We start from the raw sequence: 27896 nt of genomic DNA, 5'->3' as shown, positions 1-27896 counted from the left end.
TTGGCAAATTAAATCTTTTGTGGAACCTTTACTAAAACAATAAACGATCATAACAATTGGGACGGCCGCCATGTTAGTTGCCAAAGGTTTCTTTTATTCACCGTAAGGTTGAAGGTTGGAGGTAGGAGAGGGGAAGACCTTTGAACCGTTTCCCTAAGGTGCTTGTGTTTCCGCTCTATTCATAACTCTTCAGATTGAACCCGCGAGCCAAGCTTGAAGGCTTGCGTTTGAGAATGTACAATCTGCCATGTACAAATACCTGCATCTCAAGTTAATATTGAAGACTGTATTAAATCGTGTCAGGTTTAAATAGTTAAATACTGATTAATATTTAAGACGCTCTGAAAGTAAAGAAATCTAGTTCCTCCTTGTTAATGTCGTAACCTTTTTAAGGACACGATGTATACTTTAGTTTTAGATTCCTTTTGTGATTATAGCATCATAAATGATGTTAAATAAGTATTTGAACTAGGGATATTGTGCCTAATATTTTGATTTAAGTGAATTTTTATGTAATGACTGGACTATTATTTTATGTAAACAATGATTTAAGACTATTATTTTCAAACTGTATTGTACATTCCCACATTATTCTTATAGAAAAGGTAAATAACTACAGACTCTTGTAGTTTGCTTGTTTATGGTTACATTTTGATCAAATTTCAACTATTACTTTAAGGAATTTGGCTCTCGTTAAACCTACTGTTATTTAAATACATCCATTTTAGGAAGTAAAAAAGAAATCAGACAAATGAAAATTTACAGTTTCTGCAGGCATACTACGACGAGGGTATTTTAGATCTTTTTATATGATATTTGAATAAAAAAATAATGAGCACCTGTTTATAAACTAAATGCAATGTTTTTACAACAGGCCCTCTTAAGTTTAAATAAGTATTCTATGAATAAGGAATTTGCAGACATCATACTAAAGGCTAATATATCAACCCGATCACAACGTAATATTAATACTTCGGAGACACAAATAGTTAATTAAAACCAACTTGTCTAACTCCCAATTAGTGATATTGTTTGTGAAGTGAACACAAATGTATCCAGTTTAAGCCTTTGATATTTCAAAAGCATCAGTCTTTGTTAGCTTGTCACATACAAGTTACATACGGGTTCAATGCAACTTTTTCATTTTGCTATCGCTTCTTTCGCTCAAAGAGTAGATTTATGAAGCGCAATATATTACCGATTTAGAGTTTACACTTATTTATAAATGTAATTTCGTTAACCTTAGTTATGTTGGAAATTAATACAGAACAAGAAAATTTACTCCCGATTAAGATCCTTGGTGAGGCACAACGTTAGCAATTTTTGTTTAGGCCGGCCAAAAGTACAAAATGTGTAATGTTTCGTGTGACAGTGTGTGTATGTACTACGTGTAGAATGCAACGAGCAATGCTTTTAACAGTAATTAACAAGACAGAAGATTTGACAATGACACTGTTTGCCCCGAAACTATAGTTATCGGAAAAAGACGAATAGGATTGAAGACGTAAATACCGGATTTTTGTTGGCAGTTAAAACTGCATTAAACACGTTTTTATGCAATAATTAAATTATTGACAACATTTAAAGCAAATCTCCGAAGCCGTTTTCGAGATCTTTGTGCAAGTATACATACATTCAAGCAAACATTGCACATATACGATTATAGGATGATAGTTTGCTTTTAATAGAGTAATTCCTTCAATGAATATGGAGTTCTCTTCACCTGAACCTGGCCATTCTTAATTTTTTTTTCAAAGGATATCAGAACAAGCAATTATTATCGTCACATTGTAAAAATTTATTGGTGATAGTCGAGATTTTAACATGGGCCTTACGTTCTAACCACTACAGTAGCCCAGCCGCGCCCTCACGTTAAAATAAATAATCTAGTGATACACGCTCTGTACAGGTTGTCACTCTTACATCGTAAATATTAAGCATTACTTTTAACGTAATTAGAGGTATAAAACAGCATAGGTGGCAACGTTAATATTCGTTTACAGCGTGTTTTCACATTTAAACTGTCAAAATCAGCTTATACACAGGCTACTCTCTGTGTGTGTATTAATATTTTGACCAAAGCTCTTGAAAAATGCTAACTTAACTATGTAAACAAGTTATCTTGACAAAGATAACTTGGAAAGATAAAGTCTTGATGAAAAAATGTCATACATCATAAAAACAAAAAACGTTAGGCAGTTTTAATAATCTTTTATGCTATCTTTTACTTTCTCCCCCTATAACATAGTATATGGAGAAATAATTGTTTTCGTCAAAATTTTCGAGTTTGAGTTTTGAGTGGATATATCCATTTATGGGCCCCCTGATCCCAAAAAGTGGTTTTCGAAGTGATGTCTGTGTGTGTGTCCGTGTGTCTGGATGTGTACAGAGCTACAGACCACACATGTAGTCCGATTTTGATGAAATTTGGTATGTAGGTACTAATCCATGGTATTTCCAGGCGTATTTTCTATTTTTTTTTTTTTTAATTTTGATTGTAATGGTGATTTTCCCATAAAATAACGGAAAAATCAGATTTTAAAAAATGGCCCGAACGATTTTGATAAAAATTTAGTATGTTGTAGCCCTTTAAATTCAGGACAAAATGGTATGACTCCAATTTCTGTAAAAATAATGGTTCAAAAGTCATTGTAAATTATGTTATTTTCCCATAAAAAACCCCCATAAAAATAGGATTTTAGAAAAAAATCCCGTTTTGATTTAACTTAGTATGTTATGGTCCTTAAAATTTTTAACGTTTGTTTTAAATTTTTTGAAATTTAATTTTTTATTGGGGATTTTCTTATAAAACACCATAAAATAACAGAAAAATCGGGTTTTCTCAAAAATGGCTCGGACGATTTAAACAAAAAAATGAGTATGTTATAGTCCTTTAAATTCTGGTTCAAAAGTTATTGTAACTTATGTCACTTTCCCATAAAAACCCATTTAAAAACGGAAAAATGGATAAAAAAACCGGTTCCGATTGAAGTTCTTCTGTTATGGTCCTTATGATTTTAAACAAAACAGTGCATCCCCTCATTCCTGTTAAAATTACTGTTCAAAAGTTAATGAAACTTTTGTGATTTTAACTATTAAATAACTTGAACTTAAATTTAAACTTTGACGAAACTTTAAAGGGCCCCAAGGCCTCACCCTCTAATTATTTCCCTAAAAAGAAAGTTTCCTGCACACCTTAATGTTACGCTCTTTCCAATGACACCAAAAACATGTCAATCGGTTCAGTAGTTTTGGAGGAGTAATTGTCACAAAAAACCTGCTTACGTATTATTAAATAAGTATAGATATCATAGTTACCCTCATCGCTACCCATGAAAGAGGTTGTTGACGGGAGAAAGTATGTGTCAGGTTGCTGACACCGTTTATTTATACTTAAAATAAAAGATGATAGCGGAAGCAATTTGTAGTTTTATAGTATAATAAACTATAGGCCGGTACAAACCTGGGGCGAATATTGGGTCTGCCGGCGCCGGCGTCGTGTAGGCAATTCACATACTGAGTTAGGATTGCCTATCAACTGAATGCAGGCGCCCGACCGACTAGGACAATTAACCCAGTAACCTTGTTATGAAAATCAGGATCTACCTTGCTTGAAATGGGGTAGTAGGTTTCTTTTTTTTTATATTGTTTGTTACTGTACCGAGATGCTAAATCCAAATTTTCGACCTCAGCGACCTTCTGGATCACCTCCAAAAAACCGTAAAAATCGGCGGAATTTCTCACTATTTTTACGTTTGCCCGATTTTGGCCCTGAAGCATCACTTTTCATAAAGAACAACCATAATGGTTTTTAATGTTCATTAAATTACCTATCGTTTAAGACCAAAATGGTTATTACAGGCCTAATAGTTTTCAAATTACTCAGCAAACAACGGCTAAAATTACCAAATTTGGAACTTTCTTTAAAGTTTGGCTAACGTTAACCCTAAAGCATACCTTTCTCATTATTTTTCATTAAAACAACCACTATTACTTTAAAACTACATTAAATTACTCACAATTTAAGACCAAACTGGTAATTATAGGCCTAACACATTGAGAGATATGCCTCTTCAAGATGCATAAATTAATCACCATTTTTGGCGATTCCAGGGAGTTTCTTATTTCTAAAAAGTGTTTGCCATCATAGAGGGGAGTAATCAATCAAATAATTTCTTTCCTGGAAATAGGCCTAAATGGTTCTATTTCAAATTATTTTCACCTAGCGAAAAACTATTTGGAATTGGTTACAATTACTATCTAAAATAAAAAATCCAAAAGTAAAGCTGGTAACTTTGAAAAAAAAAAACATTAAAATTATTACAAATAACAAGCCCTCTCTTTACTAAAACATGACTGCTAAAAATAAGTTTTTCTCCCTTGGCAATCCGAAATATCGAGACTCTGCGGTGGGGTTGTAGGATGGCGGGCGAGGGATGGGGGTGAGTCTGACGTCACTAGCTCGTTAAACATTGATGGCACAATGCCAAGACCCCCCCCCCCCCCACTGCATGTGGCTATTGGCAGCCTAGCACAACAATTTATGTCCTTTAAGAATGTTTTAATTGTTTTCAAGTGTTCTACACCAACTGCCAACACTTGTTTCTTATATTGGTTTCTCCGCTTCATGAAACAAAATTTGTTTTAAGGTCTCCAACAGTGTCTACTGTATACAAAACGGTTTAAAAGCAAGTTAATCTTTTTTATAGACTATATTTTAACAATTATGTATTTATATTGTGATGTTTATCTAATCACTTAAGGGTGGTTTATGGTTTAGTTTATGACTGTACTTTCTCCTTATTTTATTTGTGCAATGAGGAATATTTTTATACCTTACAATTCATAACGTACCTGTGCCCAGGGTGTCAGCTTACTTATCTGTTACGTACAGTTTTGAGGTAACTTATACTCTGACGTCAACTGAAAATGACCGATGATTTCCTCGGTGAATGTTGGCATTTACCATCACTTATTTTGATAGCATTTGTTCAGCAAAATGAGCTTTCAATAAATTCAAATGAGTTCTGAGCTTGAATTGAAATAATATTTTTGACGGTGTCAAGTTTGTCATTGTATGTAAGTTGTTCTGTAAGTGAATAAAAATGAATCCCTCTGGTGTTGAATTGGTAGAGTTTGGTTATGTTTAAAGTCGTGGAGCATCCGTCGTAAGAAGGCATTCTTTTCATTCCGCCTCTAACCAAGACCATTTGATGCTGGGTGTTGAGTTTTAGCTTCTCAACCACCTGTCGTGAGGTTGTGGTTGGCATCTGGAAGACCGAAAGCAAAGTAGAAAATCCCTCAACCACTATTAAGAACTTTTTTGTCCTAAAAGTTGGCAAAATCCAAATACAATCTCAGACAACTACTGTGCTTTGGTCAAGCCCAAGGTTATAGTGGGTACATGGAGCGGATTAAGTGTCTTAGCCCTTACTTTCAATAGCCTTACCATTTCAGGCCAAATACAAAACCTTTATCCAGAGACTTCATGAGTGGCTCGCCAGAATGTTCTGAGTAAAGCAAAATGAAATTGTTATATTAAATAGTAAAATGAACGTGACAGTATATTTTTCATTCGAGTGCAAAATTTGGAAGGCGTTGCAGTTCCAAACAAAAAGTTTTTGTAAACCTCTATTTAAAATACATAATTACTATTAGGTACCAACTTCTGGAAATGGTTTTACAAGCTTATGTGCAGATCCATGGCACAACTAAATTTATTGGTTTTAAATAAAATATTCACCAGAAGAGGAGAAGCTTTTGGCAATACATTCACATTTCCAATGTCAACAACGCAGCGTGACTAATGGTTGGTTAATTTGTCCAAAGTCATCGATATTCACAGTCCAGTTGTGTGGGGGTGGGGACCAAGCTGGTCTGGTCAAACTAAAGTTGTCAATCGTCAGGGTGGCTGGATCGTAGACCCGATGTAGTTCTTATTAATATCTCTCAAAGTACAGTCATACGATTGAGTGAATCGCAAATCAATGTACCTTGTATTAACATTAAATATTTACTGCATCTTCACTGCACAATTCATGAACGACTTGCAAAGAGACGGTTTGACTGATGGGTGAAACATTCATGATTTGCAAGTAATAATAGTAGTTTTGAAGCGTCTAAGTAAGTTGATATTATACTATTGATAACTATGTATAAAGTTGGCTATGAATATTAACATCATGATTTCATGGATATGAATTCAATTATTCCACCTTAGCTTTATGGATTTTTTTGAAGAGCTTACTATCAACCCGTAACTATATGATGGATACAGTTACAAGAAATCGTGCATATTTTACAATCTGTACTTTTCTTACAAACTTAAGTCAAGCTTTATAAACTAACTGTAAAGCAAAGAGAGTTAATTTAAATTGTCCTTAACTGCTAGAAAAAGAAAATACAAATGTTTTGATGCATTTATACTAAAAAAGACCTGTTTATTGGCTTATAACTTTTTATAACTAGTGTATGTGAATTTTTTTCGGATCACATATCTATTTAGAGAACAATATTAGGAAAAAAGATAAATATCAATATCAAATTTCGTTACCAAAAATTATGAAAGTACAGTAAGTTTTGTTTGCAGGGGTACATAGTTAATTGAATGGGGTTGATCTGTAATTACTAAAACAGTTGGTACTTAGGTATTATACGGAGGCCACTCTTATACAGCGCACTGCAGCGGTTATGTTAGGTTGAGTTATCATAAATAAAAAGGTATGACTCATCTGGTATCGTTCGATTAATAACAAAACGAGGAAAGTCCTACAAACATATTTATGATAACCCAACCTAACATAACCACCTCAACGCACTGTAAAATAAGTGGCCTCCGTATAATACTTAAGTACCAAACAGTTATTACCCTGAAGGTGATTCTATCGAAACAGCACGCTGTATTTCTGTGTTTGACACATAATAAGTCAAAATTTAATCGAACAAAGGTTTGAAAACACAAACAGACAAAGGGGTTAAGTGATAAACAATGTAGGTTGGTATAGAGGGTGGGATGGGTGATGACGTCACATTTCCTGCGAATCTTGTAAGGTCAAAGGTCAAATTGAATGAACACAGCTGTGTCGTATTCTCTTTGTTATAATTTCAATGAGTGGAATCGAGATTAATAACAAGGTCTTTAGTGACTGAAATCAATAGTTATTTTGGATGTAATTGTCACTAGTGACAGGTTATCACATCAATTAAAAAAATAACGCTGAGTGAACACACATTTATAAACAGTGTTCGTTTGTGATCTCCTGGTCTGCAAATTACACCATAGGCTTTGCAGTATTATACAACAACATCTGTGCTCAGCACAGTATAAAACAATAATATAGAGAAAAAAACTATTAACATTTCAGCAAAGTACAAATTATGCTTCAGTAGAAATTGCTATAATATGAAATGAGCTACAGTTTTGTAGAAACATGTATTGTCGTATGAGCACAATGTAGATGCTTCACCTCAGGCTCTTCTGTACTTGTGACTGCTGCACTCAGCAGACGACTCAATATGCACTACACTGTTGAATTATGTATTGCCTTTATCAGCACAATGCAGATGATGCACCTCAGGCTCTTCTGTACTTGTGACTGCTGTGCTCAGGATACGACTCAATATGTACTACACTGTTGAGTTATGTATTGCCCTTATCAGCACAATGCAGATTATGCATCTCAGGCTCTTCTGTACTTGGTGACTGCTGCGCTCAGCAGACGACTCAATATGTACTACACTGTTGAGTTATGTATTGCCCTTATCAGCACAATGCAGATTATGCATCTCAGGCTCTTCTGTACTTGGTGACTGCTGCGCTCAGCAGACGACTCAATATGTACTACACTGTTGAGTTATGTATTGCCTTTATCAGCACAATGCAGATTATGCATCTCAGGCTCTTCTGTACTTATGACTGCTGTGCTCAGGATACGACTCAATATGTACTACACTGTTGAGTTATGTATTGCCTTTATCAGCACAATGCAGATTATGCATCTCAGGCTCTTCTGTACTTATGACTGCTGTGCTCAGGATACGACTCAATATGTACTACACTGTTGAGTTATGTATTGCCTTTATCAGCACAATGCAGATTATGCATCTCAGGCTCTTCTGTACTTGGTGACTGCTGCGCTCAGCAGACGACTCAATATGTACTACACTGTTGAGTTATGTATTGCCTTTATCAGCACAATGCAGATTATGCATCTCAGGCTCTTCTGTACTTATGACTGCTGTGCTCAGCTGACGACACAATATGCACTACAATGTTGAGTTATGTATTGCCTTTATCAGCACAATGCAGATGATGCACCTCAGGCTCTTCTGTACTTGTGACTGCTGTGCTCAGCTGACGACACAATATGCACTACAATGTTGAGTTATGTATTGCCTTTATCAGCACAATGCAGATGATGCACCTCAAGCTCTTCTCTACTTTGTGACTGCTGCGCTCAGCAGACGACTCAATATGTACTACACTGTTGAGTTATGTATTGCCTTTATCAGCACAATGCAGATTATGCATCTCAGGCTCTTCTGTACTTATGACTGCTGTGCTCAGCTGACGACACAATATGCACTACAATGTTGAGTTATGTATTGCCTTTATCAGCACAATGCAGATGATGCACCTCAGGCTCTTCTGTACTTATGACTGCTGTGCTCAGCTGACGACACAATATGCACTACAATGTTGAGTTATGTATTGCCTTTATCAGCACAATGCAGATGATGCACCTCAGGCTCTTCTGTACTTGTGACTGCTGTGCTCAGCTGACGACACAATATGCACTACAATGTTGAGTTATGTATTGCCTTTATCAGCACAATGCAGATGATGCACCTCAAGCTCTTCTCTACTTTGTGACTGCTGCGCTCAGCTGACGACACAATATGCACTACAATGTTGAGTTATGTATTGCCTTTATCAGCACAATGCAGATGATGCACCTCAGGCTCTTCTGTACTTATGACTGCTGTGCTCAGCTGACGACACAATATGCACTACAATGTTGAGTTATGTATTGCCTTTATCAGCACAATGCAGATGATGCACCTCAGGCTCTACTGTACTTGTGACTGCTGCGCTCAGCTGACGACACAATATGCACTACACTGTTGAGTTATGTATTGCCTTTATCAGCACAATGCAGATGATGCACCTCAGGCTCTTCTGTACTTATGACTGCTGTGCTCAGCTGACGACTCAATATGTACTACACTGTTGAATAATGTATTGCCTTTATCAGCACAATGCAGATGATGCACCTCAGGCTCATCTCTACTTTGTGACTGCTGCGCTCAGCTGACGACACAATATGCACTACACTGTTGAGTTATGCATTGCCCTTATCAGCACAATGCAGATGATGCACCTCAGGCTCATCTCTACTTTGTGAGTGCTGCGCTCAGCAGACGACTCAATATGTATTACATTGTTGAGTTATGCATTGCCTTTATCAGCACAATGCAGATGATGCACCTCAGGCTCTTATGTACTGGTGACTGCTGCGCTCAGCTGACGACACAATATGTATTACATTGTTGAGTTATGCATTGCCTTTATCAGCACAATGCAGATGCTGCACCTCAGGCTCATCTCTACTTTGTGACTGCTGCGCTCAGCAGACGACTCAATATGTACTACACTGTTGAGTTATGTATTGCCTTTATCAGCACAATGCAGATGATGCACCTCAGGCTCTTCTGTACTTGTGACTGCTGCACTCAGCAGACGACTCAATATGCACTACACTGTTGAATTATGTATTGCCTTTATCAGCACAATGCAGATGATGCACCTCAGGCTCTTCTGTACTTGTGACTGCTGCACTCAGCAGACGACTCAATATGCACTACACTGTTGAATTATGTATTGCCTTTATCAGCACAATGCAGATGATGCACCTCAGGCTCTTCTGTACTTGTGACTGCTGCACTCAGCAGACGACTCAATATGCACTACACTGTTGAATTATGTATTGCCTTTATCAGCACAATGCAGATGATGCACCTCAGGCTCTTCTGTACTTGTGACTGCTGCACTCAGCAGACGACTCAATATGCACTACACTGTTGAATTATGTATTGCCTTTATCAGCACAATGCAGATGATGCACCTCAGGCTCTTCTGTACTTGTGACTGCTGCACTCAGCAGACGACTCAATATGCACTACACTGTTGAATTATGTATTGCCTTTATCAGCACAATGCAGATGATGCACCTCAGGCTCTTCTGTACTTATGACTGCTGTGCTCAGGATACGACTCAATATGTACTACACTGTTGATTTATGTATTGTCTTTATCAGCACAATGCAGATGATGCACCTCAGGCTCTTCTGTACTTATGACTGCTGTGCTCAGGATACGACTCAATATGTACTACACTGTTAAGTTATGTATTGTCTTTATCAGCACAATGCAGATGATGCACCTCAGGCTCTTCTGTACTTATGACTGCTGTGCTCAGGATACGACTCAATATGTACTACACTGTTGAGTTATGTATTGTCTTTATCAGCACAATGCAGATGATGCACCTCAGGCTCTCTCTACTTTGTGACTGCTGCGCTAGGCTGACGACACAATATGCACTACACTGTTGAGTTATGTATTGCCTTATCACACACGCTGACGCTTTGTGCACTCACTGCTATTCGTTGCTGATGAGAATCAAAGATGTTTCTCACCATAAATTTCTCATTGTTTTTAGTTTTATTCTCTTTTGTATTATATTTTCATGAAACATAAAATAATTCGCTAAATGAGTAAAAATGTAGGCATTGTTATATTTTTCCGTGTGATCCTTCATGTTTTACATACAAAATCATGTCGTATCCATATGAAATTAAACGTCTATTCTTGGATTGTAATTGGTTATAACACAAAACGTTAAAAACAACTTATCAATGGTTGTAGCGTCAAAAGTTTAAAGGGTTTGATTTCTTTTACGAAAATTAATTTCCATTAATTCGGCCTCTTCAACTCTATACAAGAAAACCACATAATAAGGGGGTTAAAATATGTGCAGACAACCAAATATATATTTCGGAATTTCCACAGTCCAGATGTACGAGGCTGTCCGGGCCTGACAGACAGTTGCATGCCGACGTGGCGTGCTTCAGTATCACAGCATATCAAAAGTAAATTGGCTTTGGAATAGTTTATTTTCCTTGAACTAGGATCACATCGTGCAGGTGCCATGTTGGCATGACGGTTGAGGCAGTCAGCTTTTAAGGTGGCTTAGGATCGAGGTGATGTGCTCTAGGTACTTTTGAAGACAGCTTCGTGTATGGATGAAGAGGTTCGACTATGTTCAAGGTGTTGACCCTGACAAAAACGTCCTAACGCAAGGTTGCTTTGACAATATGCTAACAGTTTAGAGAAAACCGCTAGCTGGAAGTCGTTATGGTCGATTAAAAACAAACAAGCATTCACCTGATTACTCAATTACACACTCAGTAATTTAGTATGGAATTCACTCCCGTTTTTAATATTAGATTTCGTATACGATGTGTGGAACTCCATCGATCGATGTTCTCATTTACTATGATCCAAATATATTTCATGCGATCAAATTATGTTCTGACTAGAATATCGGTCGACTGTCAAATACATTACTGGGCTGGATTTCACTAACTGCAAATAATGGACGTAACATTTGTTTTTCGTCTTCGGCTATATTTTCGTCAATCAGTCTATTTATAGAATTCTAGCCTAGTTATACGTAGTTGTCAATAGGTGTCTCTGAGAACAACCAATCATAGGCGCAATGGACTTTTAAACCCAATCATATATAGCTTTTATTAAAGAAATGTTTTCCTAATTGGAAAAACGGTGTATTCTCCTATTTATGTATTCTAACATACATACATAGACTACAGTACATTTGACTACAGCTCTAGTCAAAATTTTGGAACAATCTAAAGCTTTATAGGTTGATTGCACAAGAAGCAGAAAACGTATTCTCTATGATCAATATAATTCAAAATAATTATATTTTAATTTCTATGTAATCTGTGTAATTTTTACCGGTACTTATAAATTTATGTTTTTAACGTTGAACTATTTTACAAAACAGTTTTTTCTGTGTTACATTCTTTATCATTTACTTGCAATCACAGAAATGCAACTATTACTGACACAGAATAAAAATATTGTTACTGACACAGAATAGAAATATTGTTACAAACCACATTCTTCATTGCGGTATATCACATAAAGACTTTGCATCAAACGTAATCGTTCATAAATCTGCGTAATCGTAAATAGCAGGAGGACATGAGATCGTGTCAATGTAAGATTAAAATGAGACATGAATAGGGCTGTGTTAATGGTGTTGCGTCGGTCCGGCCGGGCGATACGGTATTTTGACGCAAGCACCCCTCCCCCAACAAATACAGAACCCCGCATCGACCCACACCTGTTGATTGTGACGTCACCAGCCGTTCAATAGCCGGGCTGCCGGGACACCGAACATCACGGTCATGGCGAGAGTTACGTAGACGTCATCGGAGTACAATCTTTGGTGTGAGAGACGTACAAAGCACTTAAGTTGACGTCACCAGCAGTCCAATAGCCGGGCTGCCGGGACACCGAACATCACGGTCATGGCGAGAGTTACGTAGACGTCATCGGAGTACAATCTTGGTGTGAAAAACGTACAAAGCACTTAAGTTGACGTCACCAGCAGTCCAATAGCCGGGCTGCCGGGACACCGAACATCACGGTCATGGCGAGAGTTACGTAGACGTCATCGGAGTACAATCTTGGTGTGAAAAACGTACAAAGCACTTAAGTTTACGTCACCAGCAGTCCAATAGCCGGGCTGCCGGGACACCAAACATCACGGTCATGGCGAGAGTTACGTAGACGTCATCGGAGTACAATCTTGGTGTGAAAAACGTACAAAGCACTTAAGTTGACGTCACCAGCAGTTAAATAGCCTTGGAACGGGGCACCGAACATCACGATCATGGCGAGAGTTACCTGTCATCAGAAGTACAATTTTGGTTTGAGAGACGTACAAAGCACTTAAGTTGACGTCACCAGCAGTTCAATAGCCTGGGTAGCGGGGCACCGAACATCACGGTCATGGCAAGAGTTAGTAGATGTCATCAGAGTACAATCTTGGTGTGAGAGACGTACAAAGCACTTAAGTTGACGTCACCAGCAGTTCAATAGCCTGGGGAATGGGGCAACGAACATCACGGTCATGGCGAGAGTTAGTAGATGTCATCAGAAGTACAATTTTGGTTTGAGAGACGTACAAAGCACTTAGTAAAGTGGATGTCAAAAGCATGCCAATAGCTGGGCTCTCGGGGCTCCGGAACATCACGGGCTTTTCAACAACCAAACCCGTAACCACAAGCCATTTAAGCTTTATTATGTTTCCCCACCTTGTTAATTTTCAGCATTATCTGTAACAACATCAGTTTGTTAACCTCAGTAAGTTGTTATGGACTCATTCGGAGCACTTTTGCCACTGTATCTGCAAATCACATCACTGCACCTTTGCCTATAGTGCTTCTATTTTAACTCGCCCCTTAGCTTTTCTCCCTGTATAAAATACCAACTAAGGCCATCCGTTCTTCTATTCTTGACTATATAGCCTAGACTAGATTTATCTTCGCTACCTCTATCCTCCAAAATTTCTTCTACCATATTCACTTTTGTATGCTTTGTCCACATTCTTTCATTCGTTCCATCATGTTGAGGTTGCCAAGGGGATCATCGGTTTGTTTCAATAGGGCCTTCTCTTCTAGGGGGGGGGGGGGGGTCTTCTTCTGTATGTACTATCCTTTTTGTCTCTATCTTCATTTGTGGGCTTGTGCTCTCCGTGTCTCTATCTTATATTTCATCAATGGGTTTTCTTATTTTGGGAGCTTCTAACCATTTCTGCTATCTACAAATTAACCAACTATGACAAAATCCTCACTGCTCACTACCAAAGACGTTTTTGACCCATTTTCATTCCCAGGAAGTTGGGACACTCATATAGTTTTGTATTATGCTTATGGCTGTATACCAGTTACAGGATACAGAATATGCCCATATGGCTCTTGATGAATCTTGCGCTCATGCTTTTCATCATTTCATCATTTCAAAAACGCGCTGTTCAGAGTTATGAAACTGTTCACTAACAGAGGCCTCCATCTCAAGTTTAGCTCAGTTGTAACAGCTGCCACAAGCTTAGATCGGGTGTTGGATAAAGGAGTCCCCTCTAAACGTAAAGTTCCCATTACCTAGACTGCAAGGGAGGGCTGGCTGCAGGTGTGACTTCTCAGATTACAGAGCCATTTTTCGTGGACTTGTCATGACGATCCTAGCTACCCAATTTGTCTACGTGATTTTCAAATACCCTTCACACACACCTCTATTTCACAGGTCGCCTTTGATAGGTACATAAAGATACTGACAATGAAGGTTGTGACGTGTAAAAAATGTTTGCCAATAAATAGTAAAATTGTTACCTCTATGTGGTTAAACATTATATGGGAAGTTATTGATTGATTAATGACTTTTGTCTTGTTACAGAATGTGTGGGGGATGTAGGGAGGATGTCACACGGGGAGGAGCGCGAGGCTCGGTCCGTGGCCTTGGAGAAGGCATATGTACATCAGGTAACAATGCATTAGTATTTTATGTTCTTGAATCAGTAAAAAAATCATGTTGTATTGAACCAAACATTTTGTTAAGTCTTGTCTTAAAAAAAATGGAAAACCAGTCCAGTAAAACGGAATGAACAAACAACTAAATAGAGCGTACCTTGGTATGATCTGCTGACTAAGAATCAATTAGTTGGCGTTTACTGGAACCCATTTTGAATCATACATAAGCCATTTCTTGTACAGAATCTGATAAAACCATATTGGACAAAACAACTTATTGGCTGGTACTTTACAAAAATACACATTTCCCACTCTTTTGGGGAAAGGGAAAGTTTTTACGTACACAGGTGACCGGCCTGTGGTGTGACTCCTGAATGGACCAGACTTCTAACTTAAAAACTCATCTACTCTGTTGGTCACAGTCCTGGGATTGTTTATCAAATTTCTTCAAGTCAGACCTAAGCCCCTAAGCACCGTTTCTGGCATTGCACATACTTTCCATGAACAACAGCACATACTCAGGTGTCTTAGCTTGAAAAATGTTAAACGACATTCCATTTGTTAAACTATTCTCTTATCACCAGTAGATGTGTTTCTGTACAGGTCTACCAACAGATCTCGGCAGCACAGTATCAACAAACAGAGAAGCAGTCGCGCTCCTGGCCCAGGGTAAAACAATTCTTGGAGGACCTCGAACCTGGCTCCCTAGTCTGCGATGTTGGTGAGTCATCGTAACTGTAACTGTTAACAAGTTTCACTATTAGGCAAAGACTGATTGTCATTTGACTGGCATGAAACTGTAAAATAAAATTATATGATAGATGGTTTTTTTATCTGTTTGCCTGTGTACCTTTGCATCTGTTTTTTCCAAGAGAACACAAACACTGCTTGAACCAATTGTAGTGAAATCATACTAATAAAAGATCACGAACCCAGTGATACCCAGTGAACCCAGCCTCTTCATGTTCTTAAAACTTGAAACACCTTTTGGGTTGCACCCAATGAAATTCCAAAGTTTAAAGTTGAGACTTCAGAAAGAATTATTGCATGGTCTCTGGGGAAAGGAGGATACTTAGACACAAAATACTTATACAGTATAGTTACAGAATTGGTGTTTTCAATCTCAAACAAGATGAATATGCTACAAGTTATTGTGTTTGTAGGTTGCGGTAACGGCAAGTACCTGAGTGTGAATCCTCTGATCTACCAGCTAGGGGCGGACCGTTGTGTGCAGCTCACTGAGGCGGCCAGGGAGAAGGAAAACGAGGTAAAGAAGTACAAGATACAGCAGTAAAGTATGTGTTCCCAAAACCTTGAATGGGTGACTTGGTAGATGTTTATAGATGCAATAAAAGAAAAAACTTAACCCTCAGGGCCCCAGGGATAATCATGTTTAATTATGACTGTTTTGATCATATTATCTCATCTTACAAATAAAGTACGATTAAGAAAAAGTTGCAAAATACAGTACTTTAATTGCCGTACAACTTACAAAGGGACCACCCATGCTGTCACCTTCAGATTCACCGCCTGAAACATACACCATGTGTGTACCTGTAAGTTGGTATCACCAGCAATCTCTGCCATAGACAGATAAGGGTGAAGTTCTCATCAACTGCATGCCAAACCTGGCCAAAAAAGAATCCAAAACCTAGATCTAAAATCTGGCCCAACTCGGGGAGACCTTTTGGTTTTTATGAGGTGTTTTTTTTGTGTGGACCTAGTCCTTCTTATTTTGACCTAAAGGTCTACCAAACTGTTATTACTATTACAGTAAAGATAGTCAAGATTTTAAATATCCATCTATAAACAAGAACTTTTAAGTCACTTATTCTGCGTAAGGATAGTGTTTTGCTGAATATCTTATTAGCTTATGGGCATATAGGTTGTGAACAGTATGTACTGTTATAGTAATTTTAAGGTTAAAACATTATATCACTATCCTATTCATTTACAGGTGTTAGTCTGTGATAATCTGGCTCTGCCCTTCCGTGACGACAGTTTTGATGCGGTGTTGTCGATAGCAGTTGTGCATCACTTTGCCACAACTGAGAGACGAGTGGGAGCGTTACGGGAGCTGGCTAGAGTCTTGCGTATCGGTGGAAGACTAGTCATATCAGTGTGGGCCATGGAACAACGGCATAGAAAGGTACTGCAACTGTGGTAATCATAAACATGTGTGTGGACAAAAACTGAGATAAGTTTTCTAACTCAAGAAAGAATTGTTATTTGTGTAACTAGTTTTTGAGTTTGAGTTTTGGATAGGATATATCCGTTTTAAGTTATCTTGATCATAAAGAGTGATTTTTGAATAATGTCTGTCCCTCTCTCACTCTCTGAGTCTAGCTGTATATGTGTGGATGCGTACAGAGCTACAGACCACAACTGTGGACTGATTTTGATGAAATTTGGTATGTGTGTACTATTCCATAGTATTTCAAGATTTTTCATTTTTGTTAACAAGCTAATGGGAGAAAGTATTTTTGTGTCAGATTGCTGATACTGTTTATTTGTTCTTAGTTTGAGTCTCAGGACGTACTCGTTCCATGGCACAGACCCCAACATCTCAGTACACCCTCTCTAGAGTTGACTTCCACCACAACCACCACCTCTGAGGAGGATGGTCCGCCCCCCTACCATGCGTACACACAGACCTCGGACAGTGACTCTTGCAGGTAACAGAAGCCAATATTATATTTTCATGAATTTCTTGAACTTAATATTTTTTGTTATTTGTGTAAATTAAAAAAGGTGAAAATATACAAATAATAACCATCTGCTGCTGTTTTAAGTTTACTAGTAATACATGGAATATTGATAGTTAATGCAGTTTTTATTCTAAGGCACCTTTCCAACCCAGTGCCGGATTTACCACTAGGCCCCAAGCAAAAGGGGCAGCAGCATTTTGAACAAAAACTTTTTTTAGAACAAAATGTAAAAATGTGCCACAATCCAGGATGAGGATAATAATGACGTAATGATATTGATAATGATGATTTTTTGCCGATTGTGGGTAGCAATATCCTTCGGTCCCCAAGACTGTGGGAGATGAACCCCATTTCCACCCCAAAGGGCTGGACCACTTTGGTAATTTTGCCTAGGGCAGCAAATACTCTAAATTTGGTATAGTTTCCATTACAGACTATTTTACAGTACATTTATTTTCCTTTGGTCAATATGTTTCTAAAAGATCATATTCGAAGAAAGCTCATATGTGGTATGAGTATGTTTTTGTCATTAAATTAATCTGATGAGTATTTGTTCTTGTAATTGACAGAGCCGGTGTCAGTGGTCAGAGGAAGCGAGGTCGTAGTCGACATAAAGGCAGATCCATTGACCCAACCAAACCTCCGACCTCCTCTCCCAGCAGCAGCAGTCTGTCCAGCCCAAACGAGACCTGCTACAGCTTTGTCCGTAGGGCTCTTCAGGTCTGTGTAATTTACCAGTGTTCAAACTTTGGTTTAAGTTGTGTTTTTTTGAACTGTTACATTTATAGTGTCTAAGCTTGACAAACATAGCAAGCAAAAGCATGTTTCATGTAGTTAGAGTACAAGAATCTTTAAACGTAATTTATAGACTATGCTAATGCTTTTATTGCTAATGCTGATAACTGGAATTTGTTTTTTTACAGAAACTTGCTGGAGGAAAACGAGGAGGATCACGACACAGACCATGGTTCTTAGACTCTTGGACATCATGTGCAAAAGAGCCTTCCTCCCATCGTTATGACCCAGAGGGTTGTGAAGATATCCACAACTTACCAATAGAGCTGCGAAGGTTAGAGGAAGAGCAAGAGGCACCCCAGCGGAGACAAACATTTGCGTGTTCCCATCAACTGTCGGATGCACCTCTCAATCACAAGTCAAAGAGTCTAACAGACATAATAACAGTGGAACAGAGAGCAATAGTGAGGTCTCGGTCAAGTGTTCCCAGTCTTGAGGTTTCACCACCAGAAGAACGGGAGGACTCAACAACTACGGAATGCTTAACCACTGGGACCAAACCGAAATTAGTAAAACAGAAACAATCAGTCTGTGATGAAGATTTGTATGGGGAGGAGGATGGAGACGAACCTACTGATATGAGAGATTTAGTCAAAGCTCTCCCTGAGTTTAAGATATCTGGTTATGGAGGGGTGAAAAGAGGAAATGTGTTCAAACAGAGCTCAATGAATGAAGAGTTAATGTCCACAGAAAGATTGCGGGAAAAAGAACGAGTCAGGCAAAACATTCAGAAACAAGCATCGCTAAATGAAGACCTTATGTTTAGAAGAAATAGAACACTAGATTCACTTCGTGATACACTGTTTTCTGCTTCAACTGCCAAAAGGTTTCAACTTTTGAAAAATGGTCTTTCAAATAAAATCAAAAGTTCAACTACAAATATTGAGAAGGTTGCAGGTGCTTCCTTCAAAAACGGCTTTGTAAGGATATTACAGGGATGGACAGGACAAGATGTTGGAGCTCCGATACCTCAGCCTGCCCCTCCACCCCATACACCAGCGGCTGACTCTAAGAATCTCCTGGTGGAAGAGAAGAAAGATACTGAAAGAAGACATTCAAGGGAAGATGGCTCAGACTCCTCTAAAGACAGTAGTCTTCAAAGTGACACAAGTGTAGACTCTGAAGACAGTTTTGCTTCTGTTATATTTGTTCCTAAGCCTGAGCCCCCTCCTGAACAAACATCCAGCAATACTTCACCCACCCTTCAATCAAACCCTGCTTCTCCTGGACCAACCTCTCCCAAAGTCAAATTTCCACCTCCAATCTCACCAAAGATGAAGCAACCACCTCAAATATCATTTGGAATGTCTTCACACCCTTCTTCTCCTAAACTTAAGCACCCTGGTGCTCTTCTTGGGTCACCTACTCCGGGTTCTCCAAAGATCAAATTCTTCTCTCAACCTACATCACCGAGGCCTTATCAAACAACCTTCTTGATCTCACCGACATCAAAATCGGCTTTCAAGCTTCAAGCCTCTCCTAATGGCTCAAATACGTCTTCCCCAACTTGTAAATCGTTTACTTTTGTAAATCCATCTACTTCTAAAGTTATCACTCCTGTTCCATTCACTGTTCCTAATATTGGACATATAACGCCAACTTCCCCTACTGCTGACCAACCCCGTCTTAGTGAAGTTTCCCCTATTCTATCCCCGACCAAAGCTTCAACAGCACCCACAGTTCCTTCTCCCAAGGATGGCAAGACTGCCAGCCTGACGTCACCTAAGGAGGAAACAAAAGCATCAGCATTCCTAGATCTGTGGCCAAGTCTTTCTCCAGGGGTCTCTCCCACCTCTCCAATTAAAGATTCCACAAAAAGAATCTCTCAAGATACTGAACCAGAGAAAGTGTCAGTGGATAAACCTACGGAAAAGTTAAAGAAAATTCAGGAAATCATCAAACAGAAAGAAAAAACAGGTAAGTGGCTCGTTAAAACTGTACCACTATTAAACTTAGCTTTGAAAAAAACTAGTTACAATAAGCAAGGTGATATTTGAGGGTTTTTTACAATATAGCTTCATAGTTAAAAAGCACTTTTCTGTTTCTCTCTTTTTACAATATATTTATTTAACTTTGTTAGTAAATAAATTATAAAAACTTAAGTTCAATATGCAAAATATAATTTTGCCAAGAAAAGTCTTTGCAGAAGAAAATAATTACTGTACTGTCCCATCGTCTGATGTTGAGACATAGTCTGAATGACTATGTTTTGTAATAATAAAAATATTGAGGATTGAGGAACTTAAATAATAGCCAAAATCACATCTCGTAAAATTTTTAGAAAAAACTGAATTTTTGCTGTTCCCAGTGTTGGTGCAATACTAGAAGTTGTCTTCGTCAATAAACACAATTCACGTTTGATTGTGATATCACAGACAATTTCGGAAATGAATGAAATTCAGAAAATACAAAATGCAAGATTTATTTCAACAAAAGAAAAACGAACTTGCATAAAAAAAAACAAAAAAAAAACAACAAACTACCTTAATTAACATTTTTAAAACCAACCAAATTGAATGTAAGTTCAGATTAATATTGAAAATAAAACAGTCTTCCAGTTATATGTAAATGCCTCTCAACAAAAGTTCAAAATATATATTGTAGTTTTAAATTATTAATGGGCTATGCCTAGTACGACAAAGTCTGCCAAGAAGAAACACTTTATTTGAAAACAGATTAAAACTGTATTGTCAAAGAAGATAGAACTTAATCGGTCCTTCTCAAACACATTCAATCTGTTTTCGGTTACAGGTTCGTCCAGATCGCAGTTTCCTATGGTGCGTCGCTCTGTGACTGTGTCGTCCCCTCGTAGTGGTACTGACACTCCCCCCACCCGGCCTCTGCCACGACTCATGTCTCTGGAACTGTTCAACCCCGAGACTGATGACATGGACAGTGACTCCAGTGGAGTCTCATCCCCTGACTCTGTAGGCAGTGTCATCTCTGTGCTCAATGACGATGATCATATCACTCAGGGTATGAAAGTAACATATATAATCTTAAGCTGTGTTTACAACCACATGTTTAAGCCTTTTGTTAAAATCGGCTTATTTCAAAACATTTGTCGTAAACTCCAGAGTTAACATGGTTTTTGACCATGCGTTGTCAACAAAAAGTTAACCACAAATGTTTCCAATACAAATAGCATATTCTGTAATATTACAGTTAAGAAGTCAAGGAAAATTGTTGTAATCATACCGATGAAATATCATAGTTACTCACAACGCTTACACAGATTGTTGACAAGCTAATTTGAGAAAGTAACTTATGTGTCAGTTTGCTGATACCGTTTATTTAATCAATTTGTGAAGTCTTTGAAATGTAATTTCCTTTTGTTAGTTGAGATGACGTTTACATATTTGGTTAACTAAAAAAAATCTACCTATAAACCTTAGGTTATACAGGCTGTCCTACTCAAGTCACACATACCCATAATTTTTTTGTATTTCATAGATGAGGTTTTACTGATGCTTTCCTGGAAATATCTTTGGGCGTATTCTACCTGTTTCATGCTATCCAATTCATATTTCAGAAACAATATTTAGTTTCCAGCACGTTTTTTTATGCTTTGCTTATTCTCTGTCTTTGTAAAGATCTTGTTTCTGGTGCATAAACCATCTTTGGTCTTGAAACTATTTTGATAATCTCAACCTTTCATAATTTTGGGGGAAATATTCAATAGTTTGGACTCTTCTCTCAATGCACAGTTACCCATGTTTCCCCACCCTATGTGGATTTTTCCTACCCTCTGGAAACCTAAATCTTTATACTCTTCCTCCTTTCTTTTCACTTTTATACACGTACAATTTTAGTTATTAACTAATCTAAATTTGTGTTTTGCAGAAAATTCGGACTCAAACAAACTCAGCGAGGGAAGCTCCAGTGATGCTCCAGACACCTCTTCAACCTCTGAGCTTAAGCCTTCATGTCTTCCAGTTGTATCCACTCAGGAGAAAATCCGCTTAGAAGTGGAAGAAGCTCAAATAGAAACAGTACATTCCCCCAGAATATCTCCTTCACAGAGTTTGCTTGAAGCCGCAGCGGATGTTGCCAGCAGTCTAGAAGAAACTGTGGATGCAGTCATTCAGTCGAGTCCAAGAGCCAAGCGAAAACAGCTCAAACTATTTGAAAACACAGACCCTCTGGTAGTACTACAAGATGATTTAGTACCCAGAAGGAACCCAAAATTTGTTGTAAGAGATAAGACAGATGATTCTCCATCCCTTCTTGAAGATTCATTCAAAAGGAAGGCTCAAGACCGATGGAGTCTACAACCAGAAAGTTCTGCACTGTTTGTACCTCTAGATTCTGGTAAGGCAACTAGCTTAGGTGCCATCCCCAAGGTCAGAGCAAATCCTCCTTCAGATGAGGTTTTGCGTGAAAAAGACACTTGGGATGAGGAGTGCCGTCAACACCTTGCTGATTTTGCTGAAAAATTAAGTGAAAAGCTTCTAGCAGAAATAGATAGATATAGAGAGCAAAGCTCACTACCAAGTATGAGTATAGAGGTTTCAGATTTCACCAGTTGTATACAAGACATGAACGATCCATACCTGAGCAGGCTAAGCGAAGATCTGCATGATTTAAAAACTTTGAGCTTAGAGCTACATGAGAGTCACAATGTAGTAAATCGGGTGCGAAATGGTAATACTTTGGATGATGCAACAGCTCAATCCTCAGAAAAAATTGAAGACAAAGTTATCGAAAATGATTCAACTTCAGAGAGGTTATTGGAACATGAAGCCTCAGAAGAGGTTTTGACAGATGAAAATAAGACAAAAGTAACTTTACAGCCAATGAACATTTTAGATACTAATTTAGAACAATCAAATAGATTAGAAGTCACTCAATCTGATCACGTGATGCAATCAGAATCGCAGGATAGTGTAGCTAATTCTACTAATAGTAACAAAGTAAAGTTAAAAGGTGATGAAATTGTAGATAGACTAGTAGATAATCAAGATATTGTGACAATAATTACAGAAAATGTTGTAGATCAGAAAACGGAGGTTAGAATTGAACTAAGTGATGCTGAAAGCTCAGCTAGTAGTGACAACAGCTGGGCTGATTCTAGAAGAAATACTATTCTCCAAACAGATAAACACCTTCACCTGACAAAAGGAGATAATTCAGTTCTCAAACCATGCAGTTCAACTTATAGCGAGGACGTCACAAGAATAGAAATACTCCCTGGCAGTGAGGTACCGAGAAGACCGAGTATTTCCATAGAGACGAGTGATCGTGTAGAGAAAGTTACAGCGAGGGAAATATTTGAAACCGGTCAACTGAAACCAAACATCTCAGTAGAATCAAGTGATGCCGGAGACATATCTGAAAGAACAGCAAGCAGTAGTGACGGTAGTAGGTCAGGATCAAGAAGAGATACTATCCAAATCTGTGATTCAGGAAGTGTCCTTTCATTAAGACCTGGAACTTCACTGGAGTCGAGTGACGCGGGTGATGTGTCAGAGCGGACGGGTAGTGGGAGTGAAAGCAGTAGAGCGGGCGATTCCAGACGGAACACTATATCCATAGGAGACCATACCAGTGGAAGTCAGGCCTCTCTTCTACGGCCTGAAATATCATTAGAATCTAGTGATTGTGGTGATGTTTCAGAAAGGACAGGAAGTAGTGACTGTAGTCGAGCCGATTCTAGGAGAGACACAAGCTCTGCCGGGAAGACAGCAAGTACCGCATCACTGGCCTCAGACAGGGCGAGTGATAAGGACGCTACATACGCGGACAGAAGGATCGCTAGATGTGACGGTAGGTCTTCCTCAGAGGAGGCGGCGCCGCAGCGGAGGGGCTGCATGAACAAACTGGTGCGACAGAGAGCTTCTACACAGGAACCACCGGAGACTCTGACAAAGACAGAGAGTTGTGAGACTTCTCTGAGTGGTTCTACCTCGCAAGAGTCCCTCATGTCAGACAGTGGCGGAGGAGCAATCACATTCCATCGCTACTATCACGTCTTCAGAGAGGGGGAACTGGACCAGCTCATAGAGAGGTACGTGGAGAATCTGCACATCATCTCCTCGTACTATGACCATGCTAACTGGTGTGTCATCGCTGAAAAAGTACATGTATGGACGATCTAGATTATCGATACGATTTTTAATAGCTTTAAAATAATCTTCGGTACTTTACTCGTACAAAGATCTTATATAAATATCCTTAAGTAAAGTAATTTAAATGTAAAGTTTTGATCTTATTTCTACAGAGTAGCTTAGAGGAGGGATGCTATGAGGTCATTATTCTAAATACTTTGAGATAGAATTGATACATTTTCGGTGTGCCACAATTTAACTACACAACCTCGACCTGTACATTTTATAGTAAAATATTGACATCATGCTTTCTAATATTTTTCTGTGGTACTACAAAATTGGAGGCGTATATTCAGGTTTTGTATACAAATAATTTATATTTCTTACTTAGGCAAACTAACCTAATTTGTAAATTAGCTTTTACAACTTAAATATACATATATATTTATGAATGAATACACATAATAATATGCTTTTTACGACTATTATTACAATTTTATTATAAGATCAAAAAATGGTTGTGTTTTGCCACTTTGGTGACTGTAACTTGTGATTATAAATCTTCAATAACATTAGAATCTTTTCTCATTGTTGCAAATAAGGATAATTTATATTAATTTTTTGGTATGAAGATTTCTGCCAAAATAATATTCCTGCCAAGCTAAGTATTTTAATACAGTTATCATAAATTACTATAAAAAAAGAAAATATTTTACCATAAATATGAACAGCAAATTAATTATTTATAATTACCCTACCATAATTTCTATAGGCTGGCGATGTACATTAACAAAATTAAATCTTTGTGTAAATTATATGCTGGCATTTTATGATACCGGTAACACTACATTTGTCCTAACAAAAGTTCTTTGCACAATCGAAACCCACTCTGTTTATAAAAACAAGCAAGATTAATCAAGAAGAGAATGTTAAAGTAACCAGTTTAACATTAAAAACACAAGTGAAAACTGATAGTGAGATTTTGTGATGACGACTTTTAGCTCTTTAGCATTTCAGGTCGATAAATTATTTATGAAAACCTAGAAACATCTATCCACAAACCTGGCAATATTCTAATTTTTTTGTAATTCAAGTCAATGGTGCTAATTAAAGGAATTACTCAGAATGGTGCAACAACTATTATGACTTCAAAAGCCGTAATATCATTTAATGACAGAAAACATCACTAAAGTAATAAATGCTAAACAACTGATATTTTCTCAGTTCGCCGACTTAAATATATATTAGTTTAAGCAAGTATGAATATATAAATTTGGCTAAATATGTAAATACTTAACTTATTAAGACTTCTTTACCAATGTAAGATCTGATGTCAAGTCAGAGATTACTAAATGGACAGTATTATGAAATGCACGAAGACAAATTTCCACTTAGTATTTTTAGCATTTAAGTTACAAATGTTGCTTTAGATGGAGGGGTTGAGAGAAGGATTCTCTCAAATGCTGGAATTCGAGAACAAGGATAATTCAGTGTAGTTTCAAAACAAATTCTGTTCAAACTACAATGTAATATTTTTTGTTTGGACTAGATTAGTTATCGAGGGACCACATTTATAAATAGTTGTCATATCCAGACATATATAGGAAACACACATGTGAGCTAGTCTTATATTACATTTTGTTAGAATGCTTGATTAACCTGCTAAACTTTTATAAAAATTAAAATCCCTTTGTTCCTTTTTTTCCACTAAGACAAATCATTGAGCATTACTATTAAAATATCATATATAACAAATGTATATATTTGCGGCTTCATAAGTGAAGAACAAATATAATAAAAATTTAAGCTTGAATAATTATTTACAATCCTTCACTTTACAATTTGCAAAGAACTTATTTTGAAAAATCACCAGTATTACATTGAAATATCCTTGTTCCGAGTTTTACAGGGTTGTATACAATTAATGTAAAATGCTTTATGTACTTTCTGTTGATTGTTGATGTTGATTTAATGTTTGGTGTTGACTATCCCTAAAAAAGTGTTCAGTGTAGCCTCAGAAACCATACTTAATAAATGTTGATTCTTAAAAAGATTTATTACATTAAATTTTAAAAATCTGTAAAACAATAATAGTTTTATTGTTCTAGTTTAAAAAAGTTGATATAACATATTATTTAAATAACACATTATTGTAATCATAAAAGCATAAACAAACAACTTAACATGTATAAAATGATTTTACAAGACCTATGTTACACAATATAATTAATTATCTTCTGGTATTTAAAAGAATTGATTAATATCACTTGAAATTCAAAATATATAGTCAGCGTACGTTTTATTTCAGATCAGTAAACTCTATTTGGACAAACTGTTTACATTCTACATGAACCTACTGAAATAAATAAAATGACACTGCAAGGTGGATGTTAAGGTTAATTGGAGACATGAAAAAGTCGTACTAAAGCCTCTGATAGTGTGCTACTGTTCAAATTCTATTTCCTCTTTCAACTTTTCATAATTTGATATTTGATGAGGGCACAAAAGTTACTGTAGTATACAATAAGTAGACCTCTTAGTAAAACAATGGTCTTAAGTGGAATGAGAATGAGCCTCTTCATTTAAGTTCTATCATTGACTATACACCTCTACGTAGAGGTGTATAGTCAATGGTTCTATTTTCCCCTTCCCATTTTCTATTCTACAATAGTTAAAAGGTGGGGGACAGATGCTAATAGTTTACAATGTCTTTTCAGTTTTGCTTTGTTAAAAGTTGGTTAATATGATAAAAATCGGTAATTGACACACACACACTGTGAAAGGCTAAATTCAAATATCCATTACAGTAGACCCTCTATAATCCAGCACTGCGCCACTCCTGCACTCGAGTAATACGGCGTCTTTTGATGGGTGTGGTCTTCCGCGATCGCGGCATATTTCTGATTATCTCCCGCGGTCGTGTAGACAATATCGTTATCTTCCATGATCGCGGCAAAATTCCGATCACCTCCTACGGTCGTGTAGACATTATAGTTGTCTTCTGCGACCACAGCAAAATTCTGATCACCTCCCGTGGCCGTGTAGACAGTATCATCGTCTCCTGCAGTCTTGGAAACGTCATATGCAATCGCAGCAATAGCAGTTTCCGATCGCGCAATCTTTGCAAACTGGTTTTGTGCATTTTAAGTGTTCTTATTGATAACATTCCAGTAATCCGACATTTTCAAAATTCCGGCAGTATCACGCCCTATATCTGCCGGATTACTGAGAGTCTACTGCATTATTATATGTTATTTAAAAAATTATAAAACTTTAATATGATAATGGAATATCTAATTTGATTTATATTTATAGCCATAACTTTAACATCCTCATTGCAGAAAAATGGAACAAAACTAGCACTTCAAGGTCAAGGGTACATATTACAGATGATTCTACATACACTGAAAGGTCAATTTGATTTGTTTGTAGCAAAAATTGTTGTCTAAACTTAAACAGAATCAGAAACAACTTGAAACCTCTATCAACAATATTATGAATGGCTACCCTGAGGCTTAAAGGTGTTGGAATACAAAGTCTTTCAATACATGTCAGGTTGAGATCAGCAGCAAAACATGCTGACTATTGTTCTTGTGACCGTAGGTTGTAATTGAGCAGATATGACATTTTTTCCAAGAATGTGGTAGACTTATTTTGAATACAACAATTTTCATCAATAGAATGAGAACTTCACATATAACAATAAAAAATCCTTTAAAGGATTCTT

The 27896-nt window shown here is 37.4% G+C and overlaps 1 protein-coding gene across 1 annotated transcript in view; it reads left to right on the top strand.

Annotated features, from left to right (window-relative positions):
* Positions 1-24626, top strand: part of LOC128987819 (uncharacterized) — a 39281-nt gene extending 14655 nt beyond the window's left edge. Inside the window, exons 2-10 of the mRNA XM_054408847.1 lie at positions 14546-14631; positions 15223-15340; positions 15783-15886; positions 16577-16768; positions 17140-17294; positions 17897-18047; positions 18251-20039; positions 20874-21098; positions 21966-24626. Of these exons, the coding sequence (XP_054264822.1) occupies positions 14569-14631; positions 15223-15340; positions 15783-15886; positions 16577-16768; positions 17140-17294; positions 17897-18047; positions 18251-20039; positions 20874-21098; positions 21966-24220 (5052 nt within the window). The 5' untranslated portion in view covers positions 14546-14568 and the 3' untranslated portion in view covers positions 24221-24626. The remainder of the gene's footprint in view (positions 1-14545; positions 14632-15222; positions 15341-15782; positions 15887-16576; positions 16769-17139; positions 17295-17896; positions 18048-18250; positions 20040-20873; positions 21099-21965) is intronic.
* The last annotated feature ends 3270 nt before the right edge of the window (positions 24627-27896 follow it).

The sequence above is a fragment of the Macrosteles quadrilineatus genome, unplaced genomic scaffold (genome assembly GCF_028750875.1).
Source record: "Macrosteles quadrilineatus isolate MER2022 unplaced genomic scaffold, UCM_ALF_1.0 Scaffold_2__2_contigs__length_208266976, whole genome shotgun sequence".
Taxonomy (NCBI): domain Eukaryota; kingdom Metazoa; phylum Arthropoda; class Insecta; order Hemiptera; family Cicadellidae; genus Macrosteles; species Macrosteles quadrilineatus.
The sequence above is the reverse complement of the archived record's forward strand: the minus strand, read 5'-3'. Positions and strand labels throughout refer to the sequence as shown.